Below are 27,978 nucleotides of genomic sequence, written 5' to 3'. Positions count from 1 at the left end.
AAATCGAAATGGATCAAAGATCTAAATATAAAACCGTAAACACTTTAATCTGCTGGAAGATAGAATAGGTAAAACTCTAGAAGATGTAAGTATAGGCAGACACTGTATGAACAAAATTCCAATAGCACTGGAAATATTACAAAGAATCAACAAATGGGATTACATCAAATTAAAAAGCTTTTTGCATAGCAAAAAAACCATCAACAGAATGAAGAGACTACTCACAGAATGGGAAAAAATTTTACAAGCTACTCCTCAGATAAAGGACTAACACCGAGAATATATAAAGAACTCAAAAAAATCAGACTCCCCAAATTTTAAGACCCAATCCAAAAATGTGCATCCAAAATGAATGGACATTTCTCAGATGAAGAAGCACCAACAGTAAATAAATATATGAAAAAATGTTCAACATCACTGATCACTTGAGAAATGCAAATTAAAACAACGCTGAGATTGCATCTCACTCCAGAAAGAATGGCTATCATCAAGAAATCAACCAATAACAAATTCTGGAAAGGCTGTAAGGAAAAAGGAACCCTTCTCCACTGTTGGTGAGAGTGTAGACTGGTGCAACCACTATGGAAATCGGCATGGAGATTCCTCAAAAAACTAAACTATAGGTCCCATTTGACCCAGTCATTCCCCTTTGAGGTAGCTTCCTGAAAGAGTTAAAAGCATCACACCACTGTGATATATGCATACCCATGTTTATAGCAGCACAATTTATAACAGCTAAATCTTGGAAACAGTCCCATATGCCCATCAGCAGATGAATGGATAAAGAAAATGTGGTATTTATATACAATGGAGTACTACTCTGTCATAAAGAAGGATAACTTGTGTCGTTTGTAGAAAAATGGATCCATCTGAAGACCATAATCTTAGGTGAAATTAATGAGACACACAAGTTTAAATACAGCACCGTTTCTCTTGTGTGAGAAACCCAAAGGGTAAATGAGCAAAATGGAGGACAAATATTGGGAAGTAGGAGGAACATGTTCATATGGGAAAGGGAACCAGAGAAGGGGGAGGGTGAAGGGAAGGAAGGGAAAAGGAAAAAAAGAGAATGGAAGGAAAAAGATGGAAACAAAGCTTTTGTAAATGGGGAGGGCAGGAAAGGTTGAAGGGTGAGGAGGGGAATGGGAGAAAAAGAATTAAGATATACCATGTACAGGTGCAAATTCCCATAATGAACGTGGTCAATATGTATAACAAATATGTACTGATAAGAACTAAAGCAAAAAACCTGCAAGTGCCTGTGCCTCACGCCAGAACTTCTGGTCCATTGGGTGTGGGTGGGGCCCTGGCACCTGCCTTTTGTTGGGCACCCCAGGTCATTCTGATGCAGTCCCAAGTTTGCAGTCCATACAACCAGACCCTTTTTCCTTTTTCCTCTTGAGACTGTCCCTTAATTGTCTGCAGAAAAGTTCGTTTTTCCCTCTTTTCTGTGTACTTTGAAGTAAGAAAATGTTGGTCTTAAAGGAGGAGTACACAGAGCTTAAATTACAGGGAATCACCCAAAATCTAATACCTGAGCAGACATAAGTTATGCATAGTCTTCAGTGGTCAGCAGCAGCAGTGGTCTGGCATCTGGCTGATGTCAGAGTCTTTATGGGAATAACTCCTTTCGTGCCCAGGACTCACCCTCCAGAGGGAGGTGCAGGTATCGATAATTTTATAAAATACTGAGCAACATTCCTGCTCGCCATCCCTCCCTTCTGGCTCAAAAATGCTCATTGTAAATGGCAGTGTAAGTCTTTAGCTTCTTAAGCAAACATAATTCTGAAAGTAAATAAGGCATAAATAGTCATAAAACACATTCAAAATTCAGATAAAGGTTTCCTTTTTTTCCCCTCCTGTATGTTTAATTATCTGTGCTTTATGTTTATAGGGCCAAAAAATGGTCAACTGCAAAGGACATGAGACTGCCTCCAAAATATAACTCATGTCTATACAGCACTTTCAACTTACAAGCTGTAAGGGGGAGTTTTCATAAAGACGATCTCATTTGATCTCCTCAACATCTCCATTCATTCATTCATTTATTCATTCATCACAAGCTTCTTGCAGACCTATCATAGGCCTGGCACTTTTTTGGTGTGCAGGACACAGTGGAGACAGGGCAGACCCGATCCACAGGCACCTGGGAGCTGACAGCACAAGAAGAGAAGGACCAGGTGGAGAATCTTGGGGCAAGCAGGGGAGAGCATGACAAAATGCTGCAGGGGTAGTGGTACTCCAGGCAGAGAGGACATGGGTACAAAAGCTAGGAAAGAGAGGAAGGAGCCCCCGTGCTAAGAAGAGAGAGAAGTGGGGTATGAAGTGGGAGGGACGAGGCTAGGAAGGACTGAGGTCTGAGCAAAGAGGCTGGACAGAGTGGAGACAGAAGCAGGAAGAGGAAGCATTGCCTGGAGATGGATTTGCACCAGGGCTCAGCAAATTGCCTCTAAAAAGGGCCTCATAATAAAATACTTTTCACTTTTCAGCCTCTAACACAACTACCCCTCATGCTCTGTACCCATGGCTTACACATCTGCAGGTTTAAGTGACCACAGATCAAAAATGCTCAGGGGAAAGTAAAATTCCAGAAAGTTCAAAAAAACCAAACCTGAATCTGTGCTTCATCAAGCACCCCAATGAATCCACACAAATGAAGTGATATGCAGGCCTGGCTTGTAACCTCTGCCATCTCGCCAGCACTCAGCCTTTCTGCAGCATGCAATGCTGGAGGTGTTCCTCTCACTTAAATACTGTATTTCCCCAAAATAAGACCAGATCTTATATTAATTTTTCCTCCAAAAGACACAATAGGGCTTATTTTCAGGGGATATCTTTTTTTTTTCACGTACAACAATCTACATTTATTCATGTCCAAAACTCTACATTTACACAAATACAGTCATGTCATCTTCTGGAACATCAGCATAACTCTCCAAACCCCCAGTTCCAGCCTGAATTTCTTCCAATTCCATTTCCTGTAGAACCATTGCCCCCAAATGCTCATGTCCAGCAATAGAGCTCTCTTTAAATTAGAACTTTTTGTCTGTGTAGCCTGCTCATAGTGCACTGGAAACACAGCTGACAGTGATTTTATCCCATGAATTCTTCACCCAAATCACAACCCCTTGCAAAGTTTCCATTAAACCAAGTGTTAATTGAAGATTTATGAGACAGGAGTGGTAACAAAAATGATGACAGTTAAGAATGATGATCCACAAAAAAGTGCTGAAAAATTGCAGGCACCAAAATGCAGAAAGCATTTCTTTCACACAAGTGCACATACATCCATTACAACACATGACACATTAGACACAACCTTATCTGTCCTTTTCAAATTCACACATTATGCACTGTGTCTGTACTCTGATTGGTCATTCAGCAATGTCTCCAGTTCACACGGGCACTTACCTCTCTTCCAAAGGTGCACCCTTGGGTATTTACAAATACTTAATTATAATTTACACTATATTTTAAGTATTAATGACAATAATATCATTTATATGTAATTATATATTAATATTATTTATAACTTAATATATCCATCATGTATTGCAATCAACAAGCTAAATGCATCAGTCTGGCAGACAATGATAACTGGGGCTTATTTTCAGAATAGGGCTTATATCACAAGCATCCCGAAAACCAGGCTGGGGCTTATTTTCTAGTTGGGTCTTATTTTCGGGGAAATATAGTACAGTACCACATTGTTAGGCCTAGGGAGCCTGCATCTGTCCTGAACATTATTGACTTTTTTCTTGCTGTTATTCCCTAAACAATACAGTATAACCACTATTTACACAGCATTTACATTGTATTAGGCATTGTAAGTAATGGTTTAAACTATGCAGAAAGATGTGCTTGGTTATAGGCAAGCAATGTGACATTGCACGGAAAGGACCTGAGCATCTGTGGATTTGGGAATCTTGGGGGAGGGGGAGATCGTGCAGCCAATTCCCAGAGGAAACTGAGCAACAGCACTCCACCGATACTGTGTGCAGGAGTGAGTGTGGTTGGTGAGGCCCTCAGGCTGGGTTTGCCACCTGGCCTTGTAAGGACCTTATCAGTGGTTTTAGCGGTTGATTAGCATGCAATGAAAGGAGCCATAAGGGCTTCATGGCAGATGGTAGAGCAGGTATTGTCTTCCTGATTTATAAATCAGGGGCTTGAGGACAGAGAGGGCTTATGGATGTTTTTCTTTTGGTACTGGGGATTTGACTTGGACCTCAATGCAAATCCTGCCCATAATGTTCCCTGCTATTCCTTAAAAAACACAAATCCATCCCACAGGCGGCACCAGTGCACTTACATATTTCAGTTTCCTTACTTTAGCCCCACCAGTCTGCAACTCATTTCCTTTATCCACTCTCTGCGGAGCCCCCACCCCTAGCTTAGGAGATACCAGCTAACCTCAACCTGGCCTGTCAGCAGAAACAAGAGGGCTTCACTTCTGGGGTTGCTGGGAACATTTGATCTTCACTCCATCCCTCTGCACAATTAACCCATCAGATTTGTCCCACTGCTGATCAGCTGTGTAACTAGCAAACACTAGACACCAGCAGCCATGTCGGTGAGAGGCTGCAGGCAACCACCGCACCATGCTGCCTCTCCAGTGGGGTTCCTGCTCTGCCTCCTCCTCACTTTCTCTAAACCTCCAGCTGTACAAGACCTTAGCTAGCTTGTGCTAGTTTCCTGTCTCAGGTACTCAGGAGTCCAATCTTCCCTTCCTGTTGTGGGCTATCTCCAGTACATATACAGATCTCCAGCTTCCCCTCCTCTCTGAGCCCCTGGTTCACTTCCCAACCTCCTATAAGCCTCTCAACCCAGATACCTTGCCATGGATGCAGACGCAACACATGTGTGGACTATCAGTCAATGCCTGCAGAATTCATGTTTCCAAAATTAAGTGTGTTTCCATCCAAACCCAAACCCATCTTTCCCTTCCAAAATCCTTTGATTCCGAGTAACTTGTTCTTCAAGTGTTTTGCAAGAGGAGCAAATGTTTCTAGTAAATTTGAACTTGATAAGCAAGTGATGTCTTACAAAATGAGTAGCAGGTGATGCAGAACGTCACATGATCACAACTGAGCCAATGGTTCTTCTCTTTCTCCCTTTCCATCCCTCCATCTCTCTCCTCTCTTGTCTCTCTTTGTCCTTCCCTCCCTCTCTCCTCCCCTCCTGCAAGATTGTGGGTAATCCTCTCCCAACACCAAGAGATTATGGAGGAGATCTCCTCTCCTTGGCAGAAGGGGAGGACAAAAAGCTAGAGGAATCTCTTCCTTCAAATGAGATTAGGGAGATGTGTAAAATGTGGGAAACACTGCAAAACTTTATAGAAAAGCAATGCCTGAATAAGGCTGTAGCAGTGCAAGCCACGAATCTGAATGAGACTTTGGGGGTGGCAGAGCTTCAGAAAGCTGCATTTAAAAAGTACATAATTCTGCTGCACACAAAAGCTTCAGAACACAAAACCTCCCAAGCACCACATAACTGCAGTGTTGCAAAGAGCTGCTTTTCTAAATATAAGTAATGTCTTTGACACTGAAAAGGGTCAAGGCAGCTGGGGCAATACTTCAGAACTCGTGAACCAAAACTAGATCCAGTCTAGTGTCCAACTATCATCCAATGACCCAGATTCCTGGCATCTGAGGAAACACTTCATTAAACATCAGGATCAGGAGACACCAGCTCCCTACTTGAGTGCCTGATAATGAAAGCCTTAAAAACAAAAGTGAAGTGCTGAAATGCAGCAAAGATTCTAGACACAGATATCTGTACTGAGAAAAGCAAAATACAAACTTTTGCTCAGAAACACATGTAACTTCTTCTTAAAATGACCTTACAAGTTAAATCACCTGCATTTGAAAGGCAAAGGGGATTTGAGTGAAGAGAAATAAAAAGAGAAAAAGGTGAAGCCAAGATTACCTTCAAAGAATTTGGTTGTATCTTAGTCTTGGAGTAACAAATAAGCCGCTTTAAAACTGGCTAAAATATATGAAGCAACTATATTCATGGACTGTAAACTACACTGTGTATGGCTGCAATCCCACAAGAAGGAAAAATACAATGTGTGCTCCACACTCACCTGGCCATCTGGCATGACAGCACATTCCACACTGTGGCATAAATTTTTAATGGAGCAGTAAACAGAAAACAATTGAAATTCAAGACTGCTGAGACACCTGGAATACGCAGGACAGGGTATCAGAGAGGAAGAAGCTACACAAAGAAGTCTGAGAAATCTTCAAAGTGGTATCCTTGAGTTGCTGGTTAAACTTTGAGATATGCATGTGGGTGTGAAGTGAAATACTATGACATCTGGAAAAAATCATTTCCAGGGGACTATGATCTGAATGGAGATTCCACAGGCCACATATGGTGCTGGAAATGGTGGAATTCCAACTATTCCTAATGGAGCGATCTCACTGCTCATTCCAATCATTCAGTTAAGACTCTATAAAGACCATCCGTATGGGTAGACCCATTCTACCCTAGAGTAAAAGCTACTCTAGCTCTATACCCATTCTAGCAAAGCCTAAAACCATGTTGAGGATCATGGTGAATCACCCTTAAATTAACTGCCTGTCACAATAGAATCCAATACTCTAAGATGACAAAAACCAGTCTCTCAACAAACAGCACTGACAATATCCAACCTAATTGAAAAACACACAATGAATATACAAGGCCAAAAAAATGATTTCATAACCAGGAATTTTTTTAAGCCGAAAGAAATGGACTCAGCATTGATAAAGATGATGAAACTAGCAGATCAGGAGTTTACAAAAAACAAAACAAAACAAAATAAATAAATAATATATATATATATATATATATATATACTTTTTTCAAAAGTATAAAGGAAAATATGAATGCAATGAATTGACAGATATAAGAGCTCAGCAGAAAAACAAAAACTACTTTTTAAAAAAGAAATACTATAACTAAAATTTGATTATCTATAATGAAAAATTTTTAGATGGGCTTAATAACGGACTGAGCCCTGCAAACAAATGGGTTGGTGCATTTAAAGACCAACCAACAGATATATTCAAATAAAAACAGAGCAAAAGATAATGTTTCCAATGACCTAGGGAACATTAATCAATCAAACACGCATGTGTAATTGGAGTTCCCGGAAAGAGTAGACAGGGAGACCACGAAGTAGAAAAACTTTTTTTCTAAAATGTGGGCTTATTTTTTAAATTCATTTTGAAAATATCAATCTATAGATCTAAGAGGCATAATTAGCCACAAGAATAGGACCACTGTAAGCCTAAGGTGAAGACTACCCATCCCACCACACCATCAATGCCTAAGACCAAGCCCCAGCAAAGTCAGGCTACACCACCATGCATTAACCATCTGCCATAATATTACTTAAAACTTTCAGAGAAGACAGCAAAACTCAGATTTTCAACAACAGGGAAGCCATCATGCCAGGCATACAATAAAAAACTGACTAGACATAGAAAGGAATAGGAATATGTGATCTCACAAGGAAGAGAAAAAAACAATCAAGAAAGATAGAGAAAACCACAGAAAGGCACATCACAGTCAAAAGGGTAAAAATTCAAGTCTGAAGAGCAGCCAAATAAAAAGCTATATTACATACAAGGGAACAATGCTGAGTTCCCCTCAAAACACCAGAAGCTAGAGGTCCCTGGAATGTCATCATTAAAATCCTAAAGGCAAATACTGTCAACTTATAATTCTACATGCAGTGAAAATATTCCTTAAATGATAATGGCAAAATAAAGATATATTCAAATAAATTAAAGCAAAGAATTTGTCATCAGCATGCCTAAATTATCATAAACATTAACAGAAGTTCTCTGGGTAGAAGAAAACAACTGCAGATGAAAATCTGGGTCAAATAAGGTCTGCTACTGAAAAGCACTGACAATGGTAAATATGTGGGTGAATATAAAGAGTTTTTCTAATTTTAAAACTTCTTTTAAAGGCAACAGATGAAGGCAATATAGCAATGTGTTGAAGATTTAAAAATATATGAAGAAACAAAATGAACCTAAAAAATAACAAATGTACCTAACAGACATAAATGAAAGTAGACTGCTATAAGGTTCTTCTATTACATAGGAAATGGTATAATGTTAATTCAGTATATACTGTGATAAGTTAAAGATGTTAATATACCTACAGCAACCACTCAAAACATAATACAAAGAAATATATTTTAAAACACAGTAGAGAAAATAAACAGAATATTAGAAACTGTTTAATTAACCCAAAAGAAGCCAGAAGAGGAGGCACAGAAAAAAACAAACAAAATACCCAGATGGAATAAATAATAAGATGGTAAGCACAAACTTAACCATATCAATAATTGCATAAAGTGAAAATTGACTAATTGTTCCAATTAAGTGACTGAGATCATCAGACTAAACAAAAAAGTAAAACCCAATTATATAGCTTATTAAGTGTAAAAACAAATAGATTAAAAGTACAAGAATGGAAAAAGATATACCATGCAAACACTAACAAAGGAAAGCTGCAGCAGCTGGCTATATTAATATCAGAACAAAGTGGACTTCAGGACTTCGGTATTTCAGGATTATCAATTTAATTTCACTAAGAACAGAGGTGAAGAACTATAGTCCTTTTCCTGCCATCTGAAAAGGTACCCATTCAGAGTTCTCCTTGGGGGATTTTTACAGAGCCCTTTATGTCCTGAAGAGAGTGGAAGAGACTTGCTGGAGTCTTATAGCAAGTGTGACAAATTGAATATTCATTCACCTTTAACCCAAAAACCTTCATATGTTGAAGCACTAACCTCCAATGTGACAGGAACCTTTCGGAAGTGCAGTAATTAATGTTAGATGAAGTCATGAGGGTGGGATCCTCATGATAGGATCAGTGTCTTATAAGACAGTGGATCGCCCCCACCTGTCCCATGTAACAACACACTGAGAAGGCAACCATCTGGAAGCCAGAAAGGGGGCCCTCACCTAGAACTGAACCAAGAAGCACCTTACTGTTCTATTTTCTCTGGCTTAGGCCACCCTGACAATGGGGTTTTGTTAAGGCAGTCCAAGCTAAGACGGTGGGAACACAGTGGCATCTGCCCTATCTTTTATCTGGACTAGTATCTTTAAAGGAGAACCAAAGAAATCTGAAAAGAGCCTGGGAAAACTTCTGCTCTAGTTTACTGACACTATACAGCATGGTGAACACTGGAAACCTAAACTGTCCCTAAGAAATTGGCCACTGAGCTGTTCGGAAATCTCCTACAGTCCCCAGAGCCAAAAGCACCACTGTACGTGTCATGCCTGAGGCCGCTCACTGAGCAAGTCCAGGCTGTTCTTGGGAATTACTGACCCCAGGGCTGAATGCCAGCTTCCGACAGAGGCTGCTGACACAAGACTGCCCATAGATGCCCCTCTGCATCGTGCAGACACCGCCATCCTCTGCGACAGCTAGAAGGCCTGATCCATGAAGTTTAACATGACGGCCACCAGCCTGAAAAGCTGTGTGTACCTGTGCACTCATATTAGTTTGTGTACACATGCATGACACAAAGATCTGCAAAAGACAGAAAAGAAAGACCAAGCTGCTGCTGATAAGGTCAATCTGGAGCTATTGATTGTCCCAGCTGGCAAACTACAGTCGTGTTATGCGACCTGAGTCACAGACTGCCCTGCGCGTGGCAGGGAGTCCTGTGCTCCTCCAGCAGGCCTCCAGCAGGCCTCCAGCAGTGACAGGGGAGCTCAGCCTGCTGGCGAAGACTGGCCGGCAGCACTCACCACTCAGGAGACTGATGGGGTCAGAACTGTTGGGAACCATCTTCCCAAAGGCTCATAATCAGCATGGAAATAAAATTGTACAAAAATAAGCCTCTGTAACATTCAAAAGAAAATAAACTTAAAGTAGGTCACTCTAGCTACCAGCACAAGTAGGCTCATGGCTCGAGGAAATCATACCGCATGCCCAACCATGACAGACATAAAGGGGTGCTTGTCCCAACCCTAGCATGCAGGGCTTACGCACTTTCAACCACCCCAGGGGCACTGAGTCTCCTACTTTTCCTTCAAGTTTACATTCAGAGAAATATACAGCCTCCTCCAGGCACCAGGCCTGGGAGAAACTTCTGCTTCTGCTTATGCAATTGGAGCAGGCTTGGACCTGCGGGGAGGCCTTTCCTAGCTTTCAGAGTCAGCAATAAGGCCAGGTTTTGGTCAGTTATGGCCTAGGCCAGGGGATGTAGTGGGCACCAGCCCATCAGGAAGAGAGGAAGAGCGGGGGACACCAACAGGGAAGGAAGGAAGCTGTTCCGCAGAGGGACAAGTCGGACGGCATCTCTGAGACTCCCTGTACAAGGTGAGGGCTATGCGCCCTAGGTGAGGGACACACGTGCTCAGCCCCCAAACCTACAACAGCAGAAAGACAGGAATCCCCTGCTCATGACACCTGCCGGTAACTGATCTGTACCTTCAATTCAGAACACTTCATTTCACTCAGGGCAAGATGAATGAGTCCTCCTATTTCTCGCTCACACAATTTGAAAACAGAGGCTCCAAGGGAGACTGGTGGTGACTAGAGAAACAGTGTTCCCCTGAGACCCAGGGGGAAGAGCCCTTTCCCCTCCACCCAGCCCTAAGGTTAGACCAGCAGAAGGAGCCACAGACACAGAGCTCCGCTGAGCACCTACAAAGTGAGGCTTCACAGACTCCTGTCTTTGACATCCCAGGGGCTCCATGTAGGAGAGAGCAATGGTTTAGTCCTTCCAGTGGCTTTGATTAATTTAATCTCCCCAAATTGACCACAGCACGTTTCTCTTCCCACATCTTTCCTGACTCGGGAACTTTCTTTTCAACTTCCCCAGGACTTTAACTTCCAGGCCTTGAGAGTTGCACCAACACCACCTGCCAACCCAAACCAACAGAGATGAGCAACCCAGGCACAACCGGGACCTGCTCTGTTGGGTGTTGCTACACCTGCCTGCCACCTAGCCAGGGATGGGGGTGTGGGCAAACCAAAGTGTTCCCAGCCACTTTTGGGAGGAAGGAGGTGTCTAACGCAGATCAGATTCATACCCAATACCTTCCCTCTCTCCACTTTGAAAATCATCTTTGCCACCCCTACTGTCCACTGTTCCAGGTCAGTTCCATGATGGCTTCTGGATATTTTTCATAAATTGTTGTCTGACTCAAGTTGATGGCAAGAGAGGACAGGCATCCGATCACAACTTTTTTTTTTTTGAGACAGGATCTCGCTTTGTAGTTCAGGCTGGCCTTGAACTCACAATGTAGCCCAGGCTGGCCTCAGACCCCTAGAGATCTTCCTGCCTCAGCCTCCTAAGTGCTGGGATTCCAGGAATGCACCACCATAACCGGCATGAATCATAACTTTATGAAAAAGTTTGCTAATAATGATAAAGGAATTCCAAGTTCTAGAAGCTTCCAATCATGCCTGTTCACATTTAAGAATCCTCGCCGTGCTTATTACAATAACAAGAACCATCTGACGCTTAAGGAGTCACCTCAGTAAGTCAGGCTGAACTCTGTGTGTGTGTGTGTGTGTGTGTGTGTGTGTGTGTGTGTGTGTGTGTGTGTGTGTCACTGAGAGCCCTCTTGTGGATAATCACCCACAGAAGTGGGTTTCTGAGCTCTGGTCAAAAGCCAGAGAGCAGGTACTCTCGAAATGCTCTGGGCCATTGATTGTAAAGCTGCAGGTCTTCCCACAGCTTCAGTGGTCCAGGGCTGTGTACACAGCCAGCGCCCAGGCATGCAGATGCATAGAGCAGTATTCTCTGCCTGGCCTGGAATGCAGAGCATGGGGAGAAGAGTCAGAGTCCTCGGCCAGCATCCTCACCACCAACAGCAGCCATTATACATTAGTAAACTGCCTCAACTCCCTTTCTGACCCTTGCGATGCCAAGTGAACCCAAAATGACACCCAAGCATCTCCCTAAAAGCCCTGGGAGGCTGAGGAAGGCCTCCAAGGATCAGAGAAACAATCTCATCTATGGAATCCACTTGCACCTGGGAATAGGTACTGCTACTCAAGAGGGAATGGATTCCAGCTCCCTCCATCACCCTGTGAAAGGCATGCAGCTTCAAGGTGTAGAGGGTCCCTCGGTTTCACTGATTGCATAAAGACTTAAACTATCCTTGGTCAGCAAAGCCCTCTGAACAGAAAGCATTTCTCAGTGACCCCCCTCGGAATGTGACTGTTTGGAGATAGGGTTTTGAAGAGATAACTAAGTTAAAATGGTGCGACTCAGGTGTGGGACCTGGTCCGATCTGACTGGTGTCCTTGTAAGAAGGAAAAATCTAGACACAGAGAGACACCAGGGATGTGCACACAGAGACAGACTACGTGAAGATGCAGAGAAAAGGTGGCACCTGCCCACTGAGGAGAGAGGCCTCAGGAGAGACCAGCCCTGCCTAGACTTGACCTTGGATTTCCAGCCTCCAGAATTGTAAGGAACAAATGCCTATGTTTAAGCCAGCCTGTCTGTGGTATTTTGCTAGGGAAGCCTGAGCGAACTACTGCAGATGTGTAGAGAGTTCAGGAAAAGGTCCAATTGCAAAACTAAACTTCTGTGGCCTGAAACTGCCCAATCCGCCTACACACACCAGCCTCTTTTAATTGCACAACCATGTTCCCACCTAGAAGACCCACAATGGCTACAGGGCCTCTGTCCAGGCCACCATAACCATTAACCAGATGCGCCTTCCAGTGTGAAGCAGGATTGCTTATTTCAAGTCTCCAAAACTAAAAGAAACTTAATGCAGGGCTGGGGATTTAGCTCAGTGGTTCCACTGCCTGCCTCACAAGCGCAAAGTCCCAAGTTCGATCCCCGGTAGCAAAATAAAAGAAACAATGCAAAATGCTAACGCTGATACAGGGACAATGTCCCTCTCCACTATTACACAGGTCAGTCTTATCTGGCACTATCACGCTTGTCTTACAGACTCATGGATACAATACAATTCCTTTTGCTTTCTGCAAGATATACTTGCCATTTCCTCTCTTCTTTTCTCTTTTCCTTCCATATTCTCTCTCTCTCCTCTCCCTCTCTCTCCTCTCTCTCTCCTCTCTCTCTCCTCTCTCTCTCTTCCTCTCTCTCTCTCTCTCTTTCTTCCTCTCTCTCTCTCTCTCTCTCTCTCTCAGAAAGACCCATGAAGGAAAGAGATACATGCAAACACATCTCAGGGGGAAAAATAAATTGTCTCTTGCAACATCTGTCACTTCCAGCCAGTTTTCATATGTGGCTGCTCAAAGAAGTTCCAGCCAGCCAAATACTGATGCTAGCCAAAGTCATTAAAAGCATGTTCACATATTGTTCATTCAGGGTTTTGCCAGAGGCACCTTCCTTGCCATCGTAATGGGAACTAATAGACACTGAACATGAGGAGGACACAGATATGTGAAGGAGGGGGCTGAAAAGGCAGTAGCCATTTGCAACCCTCCCTGCCCAGGCAGGACTGTGGGCCAAATGCACCCAGACAGCCCAGGGCTTCAGTCACAGGGTCCTGCTGCCTTCTCTTTCCTGCTGTCTCTCAGGACAGCCACAGCCACCTCCTCCTCCTCGAGGTGTCAGACACCAGGAGAGGGGAGGGAGGAGAGAGAAGAGAGACTGGCAACATGGCAAGCAAGCTGAAAAAAGCAAGTAGCACCAACACAGACAGCGTGTCATCATTTGTTTGTCAGAAAATGCAAAACAAAATTACATTTCCAGATGTGCATCCATACATATGTGAAAGCTCGGAGCAGCAATCGAATTATCAAAGATGGGGCTACTGCTGCACAAAGGACACCAAGAGGAGAAAACACTGCTCGGGCATTGAAATGACTGCCCTGAAAAAAATCACTTTAAATTTAAAAGTAACACAAAAGCGGAGCCACAGGCAGCTTCCGACTGGATACACATGTATGTGTGCACAGATAGAGAGAAGGGAGAGCCCAGTGGAGCCAGGATCCCGGGATCAGAAAGCTGATTCAATGCCCCCTGGAAGAACACAAACAGGGCAAGTATTTGCATTTCAGTATTTAAAAGACTCAGCATAACTGTCTTTCTTCAAAGTTGGGGGGTAGAAAAAGACTGGAAAGGTACTCACTACCCTGATACCAGTGCTTGACTGATCTGTCTAGGAAGAGGGTGGAAAAGGAGAGAAATTTTTGTTTTAAACTGGGGGTTGGGGGGTGCTGGGGATTGAATCGAAGGCCACTGAGCTACAGCCCCAGCCCTCTCTTTTTTATTTTTTTTTATCTTAAAATAAGGTCTTAATAAATTGCTGAGTCTGGGCTCAAACTTTTGATTCTTCTGCCTCTCAGGGTGCTAGAAATTTTTATTTTTCTATTAGTACATGTTTGTATCACATAATGTTTACATTCCTTGTGTGAAGTTGCTACACATCATAAATTCCTTTTTTATCCTCTCTCCCCACCCTCATGCCCTCTTCCATTTCTTCATGCCCTCTCTGTATGAGAAAGATTTATTTCCCTACTTCTTATTCTGTCTTTTTCTTTGCCTTTTATTTACAATATGGGTTTTTCATATAAAAGAAACCATGAGATATTTAAGCTTCTGTGTCTAGTTTACCTCACTTAACATTATAGTCTTCAGTGCATTTATTATTCTACAAATGACTCAAGTTTTTCTTTAGAGTAGTACTTCACTGTGTGTACATCTTCCTTATCCATTTATCTGTTGATAGACATATTGGCTGCTTCCAAGATTTATCTATTATGAATTGTGCTGCTATAAACATTGGTATTCATGTATCACTCTAATATGATGTCTTTTAACTCTTGGAAAGATAACTACAAGGGGAATAACTGGGTCAAATGGAATGTCTAGTTTCAGTCTTTTGAAGAGTCTCCATACTGATTTCCATAATGGTACTAGTTTACATCCCTACCTACAATGTAGATGGTTCCTTCCCCCTACCACCAGGCTCATCAGCTTTTCTTATCACAGTAAAACCTTGGATTAGGAGTAACTTGTTCTAACAAGACTAGTAAACATTTCTAATAAATTTGAACTTGATAAATGAGTGATGTTGTATGTGACAGAGAATGTCACATGATCACAACTGGCCCAATGGCTCTTCTCCCTGCTCTTCTACTTCTTGCTCTTCCTCCCCTTCTTTCTTCTTTTCTTCTCTCTCCTCTCTCCTCTCTCCTCCTTCTTCTTCCTCTCTCTCTCTCTCCTCCCTCTCTCTCTCTCTGCATGATTGTTGGTGATCATCTCCCAACAGCAAGAGGTTATGGAAGGACTCCCCTCTGCAGAGGAGAAAGAGAAAAAGGCAGAGGAATCCTTCCCTTCAAATTAGATTAGGTGGGCCAGGATTTAGCTCAGGGGTTCTGGAGCCTGCCTTGGAAGCACAAGATCCCGAGTTTGATCCCCAGTACCACAAACAAACAAATGAGATTAGGGAAATGTGGAAAACAGTGCAAAATTTCGTAGAAAAGCACCACCCAAATAAGGCTGTGTAGCAGTGCAAGCAATGAATCTGTTTAAGGACAATGCAATTTCACATTTCCCCAAAGTCCTCAAAAGGAGGCAAAAGCAAGTGTACTTGGCTAGGTTCCTCGTTAAAGCTGCACAGAAAGAAAAAGACTGCATTGAGTCTATAGATAGTAGTGATTCCATTATCAGTAATAAATTAATCCTGCCCAATAACCTTCCTCTCTCTCTTGTCTCCTTCATAACAGCCAGAGGTTTTCAAAGGTAACTGATGATTTTTTTCTTTATAGTTGGTATTTTCTTTATGGTTTTGTTTTATATTAATATTTTTGGGTTGTAGAATGAATCATCTGAGTTTTCATTATTTCCTTTGAGGAAATTCACTTTGATATACAAATGCTTTGAATTCTAAGCATGTTTCCAGAACAAATTAGGCTCATGAACCAAGGTTTTACTGTATTTGATTTCTTGATGGGAGCCATTCTTCCAGGTATAAGATGAATCTCAGTGTAGTTTTAATTTCCATTTCTTTAATGGCCAGAGATGTTGAACATTTTTTTCCATGCATTTATTGGCTATTTGTACTTCTGAGAAATGAGCAAAGAAAAACCTCTTCTCCTCTAAGTTGCAGGCATTGTATATTTTGTTCCAGTGACACTTGTGTTTCTGCCCATGCATGTTCCAGATCTGAAAGCCCAGATGTCCACTCTGGCCACACCCACCCCTGGCTCCCTGGCCAGGTCTAACTCTGCCTAACCCATGTAAGCCAGGTCCACATCCCCAGTGCCAACCTGGATCCTGCCAGACAGAAGGGCCTGTATTCATTCCCCCAGGTACCCTTGTGAGCTGCATCCCCCAGCACTCAGAGCTTGAAGCAAGCCCCAGAACGCTCTGCAGTCAGGGATCTTTAGCCTGGCCCCAGCACTGCAGTTCTGATCGTGATGACCTGTGGTGATGGCCCACTGTCGGAGCTGCCTGAGACCCCCATAAGCTAAGAAAATAGGGGTCCTGGTACCCTCAGCCATGGGCCCTGGCTCAAAGGCAACAGCCAGTTGATTCTGGCTTGGTCCAAGTGACAAGAGATCAAGCCATTCTGTGCTTACTGGCCTCACCCTGAGCCAACAAGGTACTGGGGAAGAACACTGCAGGCCACAGGCCTAACCCTGACATTAAGCCTACCTTTTACAATATAAGGATTAACTCAGAATAAATCAAAGATCAAAAAGTAAAATACAAATAAACGACCTTTCTATGGGACAAAATCCTTGTGCTCATGGGTTGATAGAGATTTCCTATGGACATCATAAACAAGATCCATAAAGGAACAAAAAAGGAGAAATTGTTTCATCAAATTAGGAAGTGGTCTTTGAAAGACTTTGTTAGGACAGTGGAAGGATGATGCACTGATTGAGACAAAACATTTGTAGTCATACATCTGGAAAAGTTTCTTTAATACCATTCTTATGGTTAATATCTAGATCTCTCCCCAAAGCCTTCTGTACTCATAGGTGGGGTTTTGTTGGAGGTGGTTGGATCATGGACGTGTGAATATGGATTAAGGGTATGATAACTAAATTAGTATACTGATTGGTTTAGGTTTTGGGTGTGGATAATGGGAAGGCCCAATCTCTGCCTTTACCAAGGCAGATATCTAGGTATCAAATAAGCACATGAAAAGTTATCATAAGTAGACATCAGCTAAGTGAAAATTTAAACCACAATGGGATACCATTTGTAACTGGTAAAGAGCTAAGATTACAGAGTCTAACCACATAAAATCTTGGTGAGGAGGCAAAGGACCCAGAACTCTCCCGCTCTGCTAGTGGTGCAATCACTGCAGAAAACAGTTCGGCAGTTTACTCAAAAGTAACACGCACCTACCCAGTGACCCAGCCCTTCTAATCCTGTGTGCAAGCATTCGGAGATTTCTATAAGAACATTCACACCAACATTGTTTACAATAACTAAAAACTACAATGTAAATGTTAATCAACAGTTGTTCCTGCTAAATTCAAATACAAGTTCTAGGGGCTCCTAGAGATTTCTTAGTATTTTCTCTGTTGATGATCATTTCATCTGCATGTAAAGATTTTGCTTCCACCTTGCCAATCCTAACCTAATTGTGTCATTTTATTGCCAGATTATTTTGGTTTGGACCTAGGTTTCAAAGTTTAATGGACAGATGAAGAGTAAGCATATCTGCCCTTGTTCCCCACCTTAAGGAGAAAGCATTGTATCTCCTCCATTCACATAAGGCATTTTTGCTGGAAGTATGGAGTACATGTCTTTAATCCGTTGAGAAGGTTCTGTTCTACTTCTAGTCTCCTGATAGCTTTTACCATGAACAGCTGTAGAATTTAGTTTGATACTTTTTCTTCAACTAGTGACAGGATCATATGGCTTTTCCCTTTCCTCTGTTAAAATGATGACTTTCTAAACCAATACTACCATCCCTATAATAAAACCACTTTCTACATACTGTCAGATCTGACTTCTAATTGTTTTGTTAAACAAATTTCTGTCTATGTTCATACTTTTTTCTTCTATGATCTTTATCCAGTTTTAGGATTAGCACAATGTTGATTTCCTAAAATGAGGGGAGAAGTGTTTCTTCTTTTTCTGCTTTAAATGTTTAATATAATTTAACAGTTAAAATTTATATGAGCCTGCTCTTGTCATACAGGTAGGTTTTCAAGCTAGGAATATACTTTCTTTAATAGGTGCTATTCAAGTTTTATATTTCTTCCAGAGTCAGTTTCATTAATTTGTCTTCCAAGGTACTTCTTAGAAGTTGTCAAATTTATTTCAAAAACTATTTTTGTAATATGCTTTCTATATCCTTTTAAATTCTGTAAAATCTGTGGTAATGTCTCCTAGATCTTGATATTATAATTTTTAAAATGTATGATTGATATTGTGTAACAGGAAGAAAAGGTCTAAAGGAGCAGGGGAAGTGGGAGGGGTAGGGGAAAGGAAAGAAGGGAAAAGGAAAAATACGAGAAAGAAAAAATGGAAACAGAGTCTTTGCAAATAGGGAAGGGTGGAGGGGGTGAAGGGAGGGCAAGGGAAGGGAAAAAAAATAAGAACCAAGATCTCATGTAATGGTACAAGATCCCAATGATGTACGTAACTGTATTTTATACCTAAAATGTACCAATAAACTTAATGGGGGGAAAAAAACAGTTGAAAGAATAAACAACCTGTGGTAACATATGCAAGGGATTTCAACTCAATAAAACCAGGCCAGGTATTTGGCTCAGTGGTTCCGCCACCTGCTTCGCAAGCACAAGGACCCAATTTCGATCCCAGGTACAAAAAAAAAAAAAAAAAAAATGTTCTCAACTCAATAAAACCTAGGCATAGACTACGAGTGATTTCAAAATAATTATGATTGGTTAAAAAAAAAAGCCAGACAGGCAGACACATTATATACACTCAGTTATATACATTCTAGAAAATGACAACACATCTATGTGACATAAAGGTAAGACCTTGCCTGGGGACATGGCGGGACAGGATAGGGAAGCTTGGAAGGGAGAGATAGGAAGCGGGATGAGGAAACTTTTGAAAGTGACAGATACATTTATTGTCTTCATTGTGTTCATGGCTTTCCTGGAATATGCATATGTCAAAACTTATCAGATCTATACTGTAACTATATGCAAGTCATTTTATGGACTATTTTATTTTAATATAAACATTAAAAAGTGAGGCACAGCAGTGTTTTCCAACTGAAGTCTACCAGGCAAGAACAGAAAGTCTGGTCCAGCATGGGGTATGCTAGCTGAATTCCCCTGTAGTTTATTTCCACAGACGGTCGTGAAGGTGGCTGCTTCCCAACCTCTTCCCTGGAGTAAATCTGCATAAAGTCTGGTTTAACCCATCACCACCCATACACAGCAATTCTTCTCCAAGAGTGGACTCAAAGAGCAAAGACATGAACCCAGGCAGGTGAACAATAACCAGGCTTTTATGTGCACAAGAGGAGAATACGTGAAGAGAATGGGGGCACCCGGAAGGAGTGGTGGGTGTCAGGCCAGGTCTAGGATGGAGAAAACTGGCCAAGCCCTCGGACCAACCTGGCCCGTGGTCAGGCAGGGAAGGCGGCTGATGACTGCACAGCTCTCTCCTGCTCCCTGCGTGGGGTATCAGGCACCTGGGAGGTACAGTGGTTGATCTTGGAGGTGAGGAGACTGGATGGCAACAGCCTGGGCGAGTAGGTGGAGTCCGAAGCTCCCAAGTCAGGGCAGGGCTGCATGGCGACGGTGCACAGGCTCTGTCTAGTAAGACGGTGGTGAGTGTAGGGTCCATGAGAGGCAGGACAAGAAGAGGGGCTTCTGGGAAGACGGGACGGCTGTTGTTGCCCATCACAGGTCCCAGCTGTGTGGTGAGGAACGGCGTGTGGGCCAAGGGGGTGTGGGTTCAAGGATGAGGTCGGGCGGGAGACGCTAAGTGAGCCCAGGATGCTGGAGACTGGTGCCTTTGGGAAACGCCCTTCTGGGTGATACGGGCAAGAGCTCACCCTGGAGCCCGGGAAAGATCTGAAAACGACAGCCAAGGATGGGGGTGTCGTGTCCATGGCATCGTCCCCAGGGTCTGGGCTTGGCTGGCAGGGCAGGGGTGCAGATATGTTGGCTGGGGTGGTGGAAGAGACAGTCGTGGAGGCGGAGTGAGTGCTGGTGTTACCAGAGCTGTGGGTGGAAGGGACCAGAGGAGGAGGGGCAGCTGCAGACACAGGTGTCCGGGTTTCCCTTAGGCAGAGGGAGGCTTGGAGGGGAGAGGTGCAGGAACAGGAGGGCTGCGGAGGAGAGAACCGGGAGGTGCAGTAGAACAGGGGACTGTGGGTGTTACTGGCCGGGCTCTCCTGGGTGTGGGGGAAGGCAGAGGGTCAGACAGGGTGGGGGGCCCAGCTGCCTTCTGTGCCCAGGCAGAGGTGGTAGGAATACTGGGACTGACCAAGTGTCCCCGGGACGGGGCAGGGTGTTTGCAGTCCTTGCAGCAGATGGGGGGTGAGAAGGTGCCAGCCGAGGGGCAGCGTCATCTGTCAGCGCCTCTGATTTCTCCTCCGAGGCCTCTATTTTCCCTCCGATGTCATGCTGTCCTCTGGTCTCCACACACTCCTCTGCTGGCTGCCCAGGTCTTCCTTGGGGGTCACACGAGGGCGCTTAGGAGGTGGGGGCAGCTCGCCTTTATCCCACAGTTGCGATCCTGGTAGAGGCAGGGCTGTTGGCGGGCTTTCTTTCCTCTTGCCAGGCCTGTGAGCCCCGGCTCTGGGTGGAGGACAGCAGTCTGCTGGCACAGCTGGGGGCTTTTCGCCCTTTGCCTCCATCCCTGGGCCCTGGGAGCCTGGAGGTGGGCCTGATGGTGCCCATCCAGCACTTGCTTCTGGGACTTCTGCAATGGGGAGTGGCCTGGGGCTAGGGCAGGGGTCACTGGTATGTGTGCCCCAGGCTGCCGAGAGGGGAGCTGAGGGAGGCCTGGTCATGGAAGAAGATCCAAGGAGACTCATGGGCCATCTCAACCGAGGTGTTTTTCAAGTCCTTAGGATGGAGCTTCTCCTCCTGAGGCCCAGGACTATGCCCCATGGTGGTTAGGTTTCCCTTGGACTCCATGAGCCTCGATGGTGCCACAACCCCAGGGCCACCCCTCCCCCCTCTCCAGTCCAGCAGGCAGCTGAGTGGATCTGCGCCATGGAGGAGGGATCCTCACGCTTCTGGTGGGTCCAAGCATCCAAGAGTCCCTTGGTATCCAGCCCAGGCTGAGTGACGCTAGAGCTCATGCCTGGCCCTGTGATGCCTCCTTACATAACCTGCAAGCATCTCGAGTTACTGTTCTCTGTCCCTGGTCCTCAGGCCCCTAGCACTGAGTCATGAGTATGATGAGCTCTCTGACTTTATTTTCTTCCCATCCCCACTTTGCTCCCTCCGTTCCCACCTACTGATCCCCTTTGTTCACTGACGGTCCAGGCGCACTCTGGCTTTACGGCTTTCCCACTGGTTACTCCCTCTGCCTGTGACACTCGCTCTCCCAAAACCCAGTGCTCTCTCCTGTACTTCACCTTCCACGTGTAGCCGTCCTTGATGGTTTAATTCCTAATTGCAACCACCTGAAACCATCAGCACTCCCCTTCTTCCTTTCCTGCTTTCTAGTCCTCTCCTCCAGGCCACCAGTTGTACTGCTATTTTATCCATTAATTTAGAGGGTATTCCTGTGCATTTTTGTTCTGAAGCAAAGTTTCTTATTTTTTGTTTTTTCCAGTACCAAGGATTGAACTCAGGACCTTGCGCTTATGAGGCAGGCACAGCATCACTGAGCTAAATTCCTGGTCCAGAGTATTTCTGTGTTTATACTTATGTTAGTCTATTTGTGCATTTCTTTGTGTTTGCCTCCCATCCCCTTCCCCAACTAGAAGGTGTGGGCAATCATTTGTACCCTGCTCTAGTCCTTGAACACCACTGTCACACACAGACAACAACACACACCCAGGGTGTTGCACATTTTCTCCTGTATGGATTGATAGCATGGCCTTTTATTTTTCTACTCTTTTTATTTCTACTTCCGGGCCAATGCATTCTTTCATTTTATTGTCTGGTTCTTTTTTCTAACTTTCACATTTTTTCTTATATTTTAAATCCTTCGAGTAAAAATTTGCATGTAAAGCAATTTAGAAAACAAGTAAATTATTTCTTTCTTTCCTTGTTTTCTCTTTTCTTTTTGGTTGTTTGGCTTTGTTTTCTTGCAGTAATGGGGATTGAATCCAGGGACTTTCACTGAGCTACATGCCCGATCCCCTCCCTCTTTTGAGAAAAATCTTGCTAAATTCCCAAGACTGGCCTGTAAATGTCAGTGTCCTGCCTCAGCCTCCCTGCTGGGATTATAGATGTGCAGCACCACACTTTGCAACAATAATTTATTTTAACACAACTTGAATTTGAAGAACTACCTTAAAGTACTTTGTCTAATTATAATTACAGGCAAGTCATTGCCAAATTTGTTTCTGATAGACCCTTTGGCCATGCTCATTCCTGGCCCCTGGCGTGCACAGAATACCATGCGATGTTACTTAGTCTGGGCCGTATTAGTCAGAAGAAGTGTGTAATTTGTGACCAACAATCAATCTTAACAAGAAGATGGATAAGTCAGGTTTGACCTAGGAGAAATGAAAGTAGATGATGCTTTCCAAAATTCTTTTGTGTATGTGTGTGTGTACACATTTGTGTTGAAGAGAGAACAAATTCATCTTGGCTGTTTTCTTTCTGATTCAACCTAAAGGCTTTATTTTATTTTATCTCATTTTATTTGTAATAACAGTGTTATATTTGGTTTTCCATGCTCCCTGAGATATAAATTTCCTCTATGGAATAAGAAAAAGAACAACAAAATTTTTTACATCACTGGCTACTGCAGCAGTAATAAGTAGAACTGTTTGTATGATTGATATATATTTTTCTGTCTTTTTCTAATAAACACCTGATTCTTAGGAAGCCACACAAAGGATCATAGTTCCCAAGTTTACAAATTTTGTCAATTCAGGAAAGCCCTCATTCTCTAATAATTCTTTCTACTCTCTTCCCAGGGTTCTAATGAAATTCGTATTAAATGTCCTCAGTTTATTCTTCATATCTGTTCACTTTTCAAACAATATCCCAATATCTTTGCAGGCATTCCAGAAGTAGTTATCAATAAAAATTTTATAAATATGTCAATATTTTATTCAAGTACTGTCTATAATTAAAATCCTCAATAATAACAATGAGAATTTTGTGCTGGTCAACTGAGAAAGTGGCTCAATGGTACAGCATTTATTTCCCTAGCAGGCCATGAGGCCCTGAATTCATCCTCAGAACTGGGGAAATAAAGAAGATGGTGAAAAAGATACCATGTGAGAAATAACACATTGTTAGTTTTCTGCAGTACGGTGAAAGCCTGCAGAGAGAGAGAATCAGGACAGATATCACATTCTCTCTGAATGCAGTACAGTTCACCCATGCACTTGCTGAGAGACCTGTGGGCTGTTTGCACTTTGGGGTGGAGTCCTTTTTGGTAGCATCCCCTGCAGTCTCTGTGCTGTAAAAGGGTCTCAATGGCAGCCCCTGTGGTCCCTGCTGGCCACTCTCTTGTCTCTGGGCATAGGCAGGGAATCTCAGGGCTACGGGGCGAACAGGAGGCTTCCCGGGCCACAGTCCTTGTTGTGCTGGGGTCCCCCTTGCTGGTGCAGTCCAGGGCCTCGAATCTCCCGGTGGCAGAAGGGCTCATGGACACAGGAGGAGACTGTATTCTCTGGCTTCTATGTGACACCCTCTGCCCCCCTCCAGAAGTCTGGGAGACCTCAGCTCAGCGTAGAGCAGTGCGAGTGCCCCTGAGCTGCCTCTGTGCTGGTCTCAGGCTCAGGATGTGGGGTGTGGGTTGCCTGCTTACACTGAGTGGGCAGATCCAAGACGCCCTGCCACTGTGCTGCCCCTGCAGGCCTGGACCACTGAGAGTAAGCCTCCTCTCACTTCTTTTCAGGCTTCTCCTTTGGTTCTCAGGCTTTGTTTCCAGAGTCTATCACTGTATGCATTTAGCTAGTTTTATTTTGTTGTTAATTAACACAGAATAATTGTACATTGTTTATGGGGTACATTGAAATATTCTGACATGTGTACACTGTGTAATGATCAAATCATATCATTTGCCCTAATTGTATGCACCAGGGAGGGAAAGTTGTCCATCATCTCCTCAAAGCATCTTCAACACACACAAGCCGCTGCCCTTTTCAGGTTTGGCAAATAAATTAATAGTGACACCCAGAGAACCTTTAGGGGGCCTCGGAGTGAAGGTCAACAGGCTGTTGCCAGCGTGACTCTCTCAACAACATTGGTATTCAGTGACTGCAGCAATTAGAAATAATGCCCCTCTATTTATAAGAACTCCTAGATAGATTCCCCTTCTTACATTAGCAGTAAGAATTAATTTCTTTTCAAGTGCCCTAGAGCAGATGTTTACTATCAGACTGGTCTTTCTGCCAACCACTAATGGTTCCTCTGTCCCTTTCTGACCCCTTGCTCCTCAACTCCCCAGTATTCAGGCCCTACTCCCAAACCATTCTTCAGTTTCTACATAACCTATCTAGGATTCACCGCTGGGAGCTTCTCCATATTCAAAGCACGTATTAGAGCAAGCAGGAACCAAATGGTTTTTTAAAAAACGTACAAATTGGCCCATGACTATTTACACTACCCAGAGAAAGCCCCTCTGTTCACACAGCTGATCAAATACACCTGACACCATCCTACAGTCCCCATCCCCAGTTCCATTAGTAATGACCCATCGTGACTGCAAAGGGTCCAGGTGGGTCCAAATGAGAGGGCAGAAGGCAACACGGCAGCGGATATGCCCAGCTGCTAAACTAGATTCCCGTCAACTCAATTGTTCAGAACTTCAGACCACTGGCCATAAGAGCTTTCTGCCGGGACAAGTAGAATATACCACAACAGAGAGCTCACATGCAACTAAGGTGGATTTAAGAGTAGAACATGGCAGTGCACAGTGCGGGCTTCTGAAAGACAACACCGCACAGATACACTTGACAGCAAGGAAGCCAAGTGTCCAGGAGGCAGAAACAGACACTGCCACTCAAGCGTTTAATGAAAAAGGTGACAGATGGCGTTTCCTTAGGACAGTATCACAGCTGTCTTTCCAACCATCACATCAACTGTCTGGTCCAGAGACACAGTCCTTCTGTCCTAGGGGTCATCAGTTTCTCATTAGCCCCAGGGCCCGTAAGTCAAGTTCCTAGGGATTCCTCTTTCTCTTTCTCCAGCTGGGAATTTAAGGCAAGAAAGAAGGCAGGTAGTCAGGAAAGAGAACCTTCATCAGCCTTCCTCCTGGGGTACACATTCGATGACCCCTCCCTTGCTATGATCGAACAGAAGAAACACCTTTGACCTCATTTTTCCTATGTGGTTCTTCCTGGACCTCTCCAGTTTGGGGTGCTTCTGCCCAGCCCTAGGATTAATTGGGGTTCATTATCTGGTAAGGCTGCATGTGCATCACCAATAACAGCCAATAATGGTTTGTAGCCAGTGGCTGGTGGCTGCCATGTCAGAGCCTGGCAGTCTCTGATCAGCCATAAAGGCTGTTATATGCGCAAGTACACCTCATTCCCAAACTCAACCCACCAGCCTGATTTCAGCAAAAAATCCTAAAATCTCTAGATCACCCCCAATTTTGCTGCTTCTTAAATTTTTATTTCTTTATTTTTATAGTCCCTTGGTGGAGCTATCCTCAAATCACAGGGAGGAAAACTGAAACTAAGTGACCTACAACTAGTTACGGCAGAAATGAGCTCAAACCCAGTGTCAAGTTGCCCAGCCCTCCCACCTCACCCTCCGTAGCCCACGTTGATGGGAGATGTTGCCAATGGTCTTACACTATAGTTAGATGTGTTGTCATCTCCCTAGTGACATCATATGCTCTGCAAAGGCCATGACCTTTGCCGAGTTCCATGTCTGCTCACATATACATGTATACAGCACAACATCAGTCACACACTATATTTTTAATGACATCTGACATTCAAATCTGAACTTACCAAAATGTAAATAATGGGATGATTAGTCACATTACCCTGAGAGTTGGAAGAAATCACCATTGATTTCCTCTAATGCCTTCTTATCTGTTAGGACTCCAGGGCTACTTAACAGAGACATATGGCTACATCAAGGTGAACAGAAAGAAATCCACTGCACAGAGATGGGTGTCTCCTACACCACAGCCCAAAGGAAAATGGTACTCACCAAGTGAGGCATCAGGAGGTCGGCCAGGTAGACGAAAGCAGCCCCAAGTGTGAAGCCAACAGCCACTGGGATGAAGGCAAAAGCACCAAAGCCCCCTGAGGATGTGGCCATCTCAACTGCTGGGGCCAGGAGAGACCAATAAGAGGCTGCTAACATGACCTGCAAAACCAGTGAGCAACAAACCATTAGACAGCCCTGGGTCTTCTAAGCAGGGTCTTCTGTTGCTCTTGGGCCCAAACTAAACCCTATCAATTCACATATATCCAACCCACGATCCCAGGTATTAGGGAATAACTATCTCAACTGAGAAACCAACCCCAAAACTAGCGAAGTAACTATGTAAGAACCAAATTTGAGCAGGATAGTTGGCCTGAGAAGGATGGAGTCCAGGTTGCTGTCATCTACCCTCAAATTCAGTGGTTCTCAGTCAGAGGCAGTTTTGCACTCTAGGTTGTCACGGAGTGACCGTGTCTAGAGAGACCTTTTGTTGTCACATTGAAGGCAGGGTAGAGAAAGTTGCTACTGGCATCTAATGAGTAGAGGCCCAGGGTGCTGGTAAATATCCTACATGCGCAGCACAACCCCTGACAACAAAGAATTATCTGCCCCCAAATGTCAGCAATAATGTTGAGAAATCCTGTTCTAATTGAATACTTCCGAGACAAATTTCTGATTACTTCATAAGCACCACTGCAGAATAACACAGCGCTAATTACTACAGAATTCTTCCTTATGTTGAGCTGAAATCTGTCTCCCATTTTTATCTGCTAGCTCTCTTTCTGCTCTCTGGAGCACCAAATCATGTGCCTTTCCTCTGTGACACGTGACTCCCTTTGAAGTATTTGAAGACCACCAATAAGTCAATGTCAGACTGAGCTCATCAATTTTCTTATCTCTAAAAAGGAAGAGAGGAACTAACATTTACTGATCACCTACTCTTTCCAGAGATCAAGGTTTACATTTGATATCTTATCACAACAGCCTCAGGAGGCAGATATTGTTTTCTATTGCTATTTGTAGATAAAGAAGTGAAATTGGGAATAATAAGGCAATTTGCCCTTTTCACATAGGCAGTAAGTGGCAGGTCCAAGGAACTGACCAAGCAGGACCACAATCAAATCAATGAGGGGAGAAATGATGAAGAAGAGAAAAATGATGCAGGTCTCAAAATCTCCGCAAGTCACTTTGTTGAACAGTTTTCCAGCACTGACCAAATTAATCACTCATGGATGCTCAGTCTTACAGATGATGTGGCATCCTTCTTGGAGAGTGCACACCCACCACCCATCGTAAGTATATGACAGTCATCTCCAACATGGAAAATGTTGAATGGGTTTCTAAAAATCATTTAATCATGTCTTGTCTTTCAAAAACACCTGCATCACCCATCTCCAAAATAACATTCAGAGTGACAGAGTCAGGTATTACCACAGCAGCAGTAAAGAACAAATCTATACATAAATCCATGAGTTTCCTTCTGCCCTCCATCATGCACATGGAGCCACTTGCTCTGGGACAAATTCTCCTAGCAGAAATCTGAGTGTCACCCAGGCAAAAAGTCCACTTGCCTCTTAAACCCCAAGAAAGAATGAAAATGTCTCATCTAAACAGGATGGGAGCTGAGGCTACCCGGTCCAACTCCATGACCCAGGTTGCCACGAAAGGGCATCAGAGGAAGCCTGACAACTCCCCACCGCTACAACCCTACCCACCCTGCTTCCAAAACGTATCTCACTAGCTTTAGAATCCAATCGCCCTGGGCAG

The 27,978-nt window shown here is 43.8% G+C and overlaps 1 protein-coding gene across 20 annotated transcripts in view; it reads right to left on the bottom strand.

Moving 5' to 3' along the window:
- Slc39a11 (solute carrier family 39 member 11) overlaps positions 1 to 27,978 on the bottom strand; it is a 486,128-nt gene that overhangs the window by 318,186 nt on the left and 139,964 nt on the right. For 17 of the 20 annotated variants that reach the window (XM_087208169.1, XM_087208176.1, XM_087208166.1 and 14 more), the window contains one exon: positions 26,215 to 26,373. The exons of the other annotated variants lie outside the window; for them this stretch is intronic. In XM_087208169.1, the coding sequence (XP_087064295.1) occupies positions 26,215 to 26,373 (159 nt within the window). The remainder of the gene's footprint in view (positions 1 to 26,214; positions 26,374 to 27,978) is intronic. 20 annotated transcript variants of the gene reach the window in all.

Source organism: Heterocephalus glaber, unplaced genomic scaffold, assembly GCF_053883595.1.
Source record: "Heterocephalus glaber isolate CG9 unplaced genomic scaffold, H.glaber_assembly_v1.0 deba00000937, whole genome shotgun sequence".
NCBI lineage: Eukaryota > Metazoa > Chordata > Mammalia > Rodentia > Bathyergidae > Heterocephalus > Heterocephalus glaber.
The sequence above is the reverse complement of the archived record's forward strand: the minus strand, read 5'-3'. Positions and strand labels throughout refer to the sequence as shown.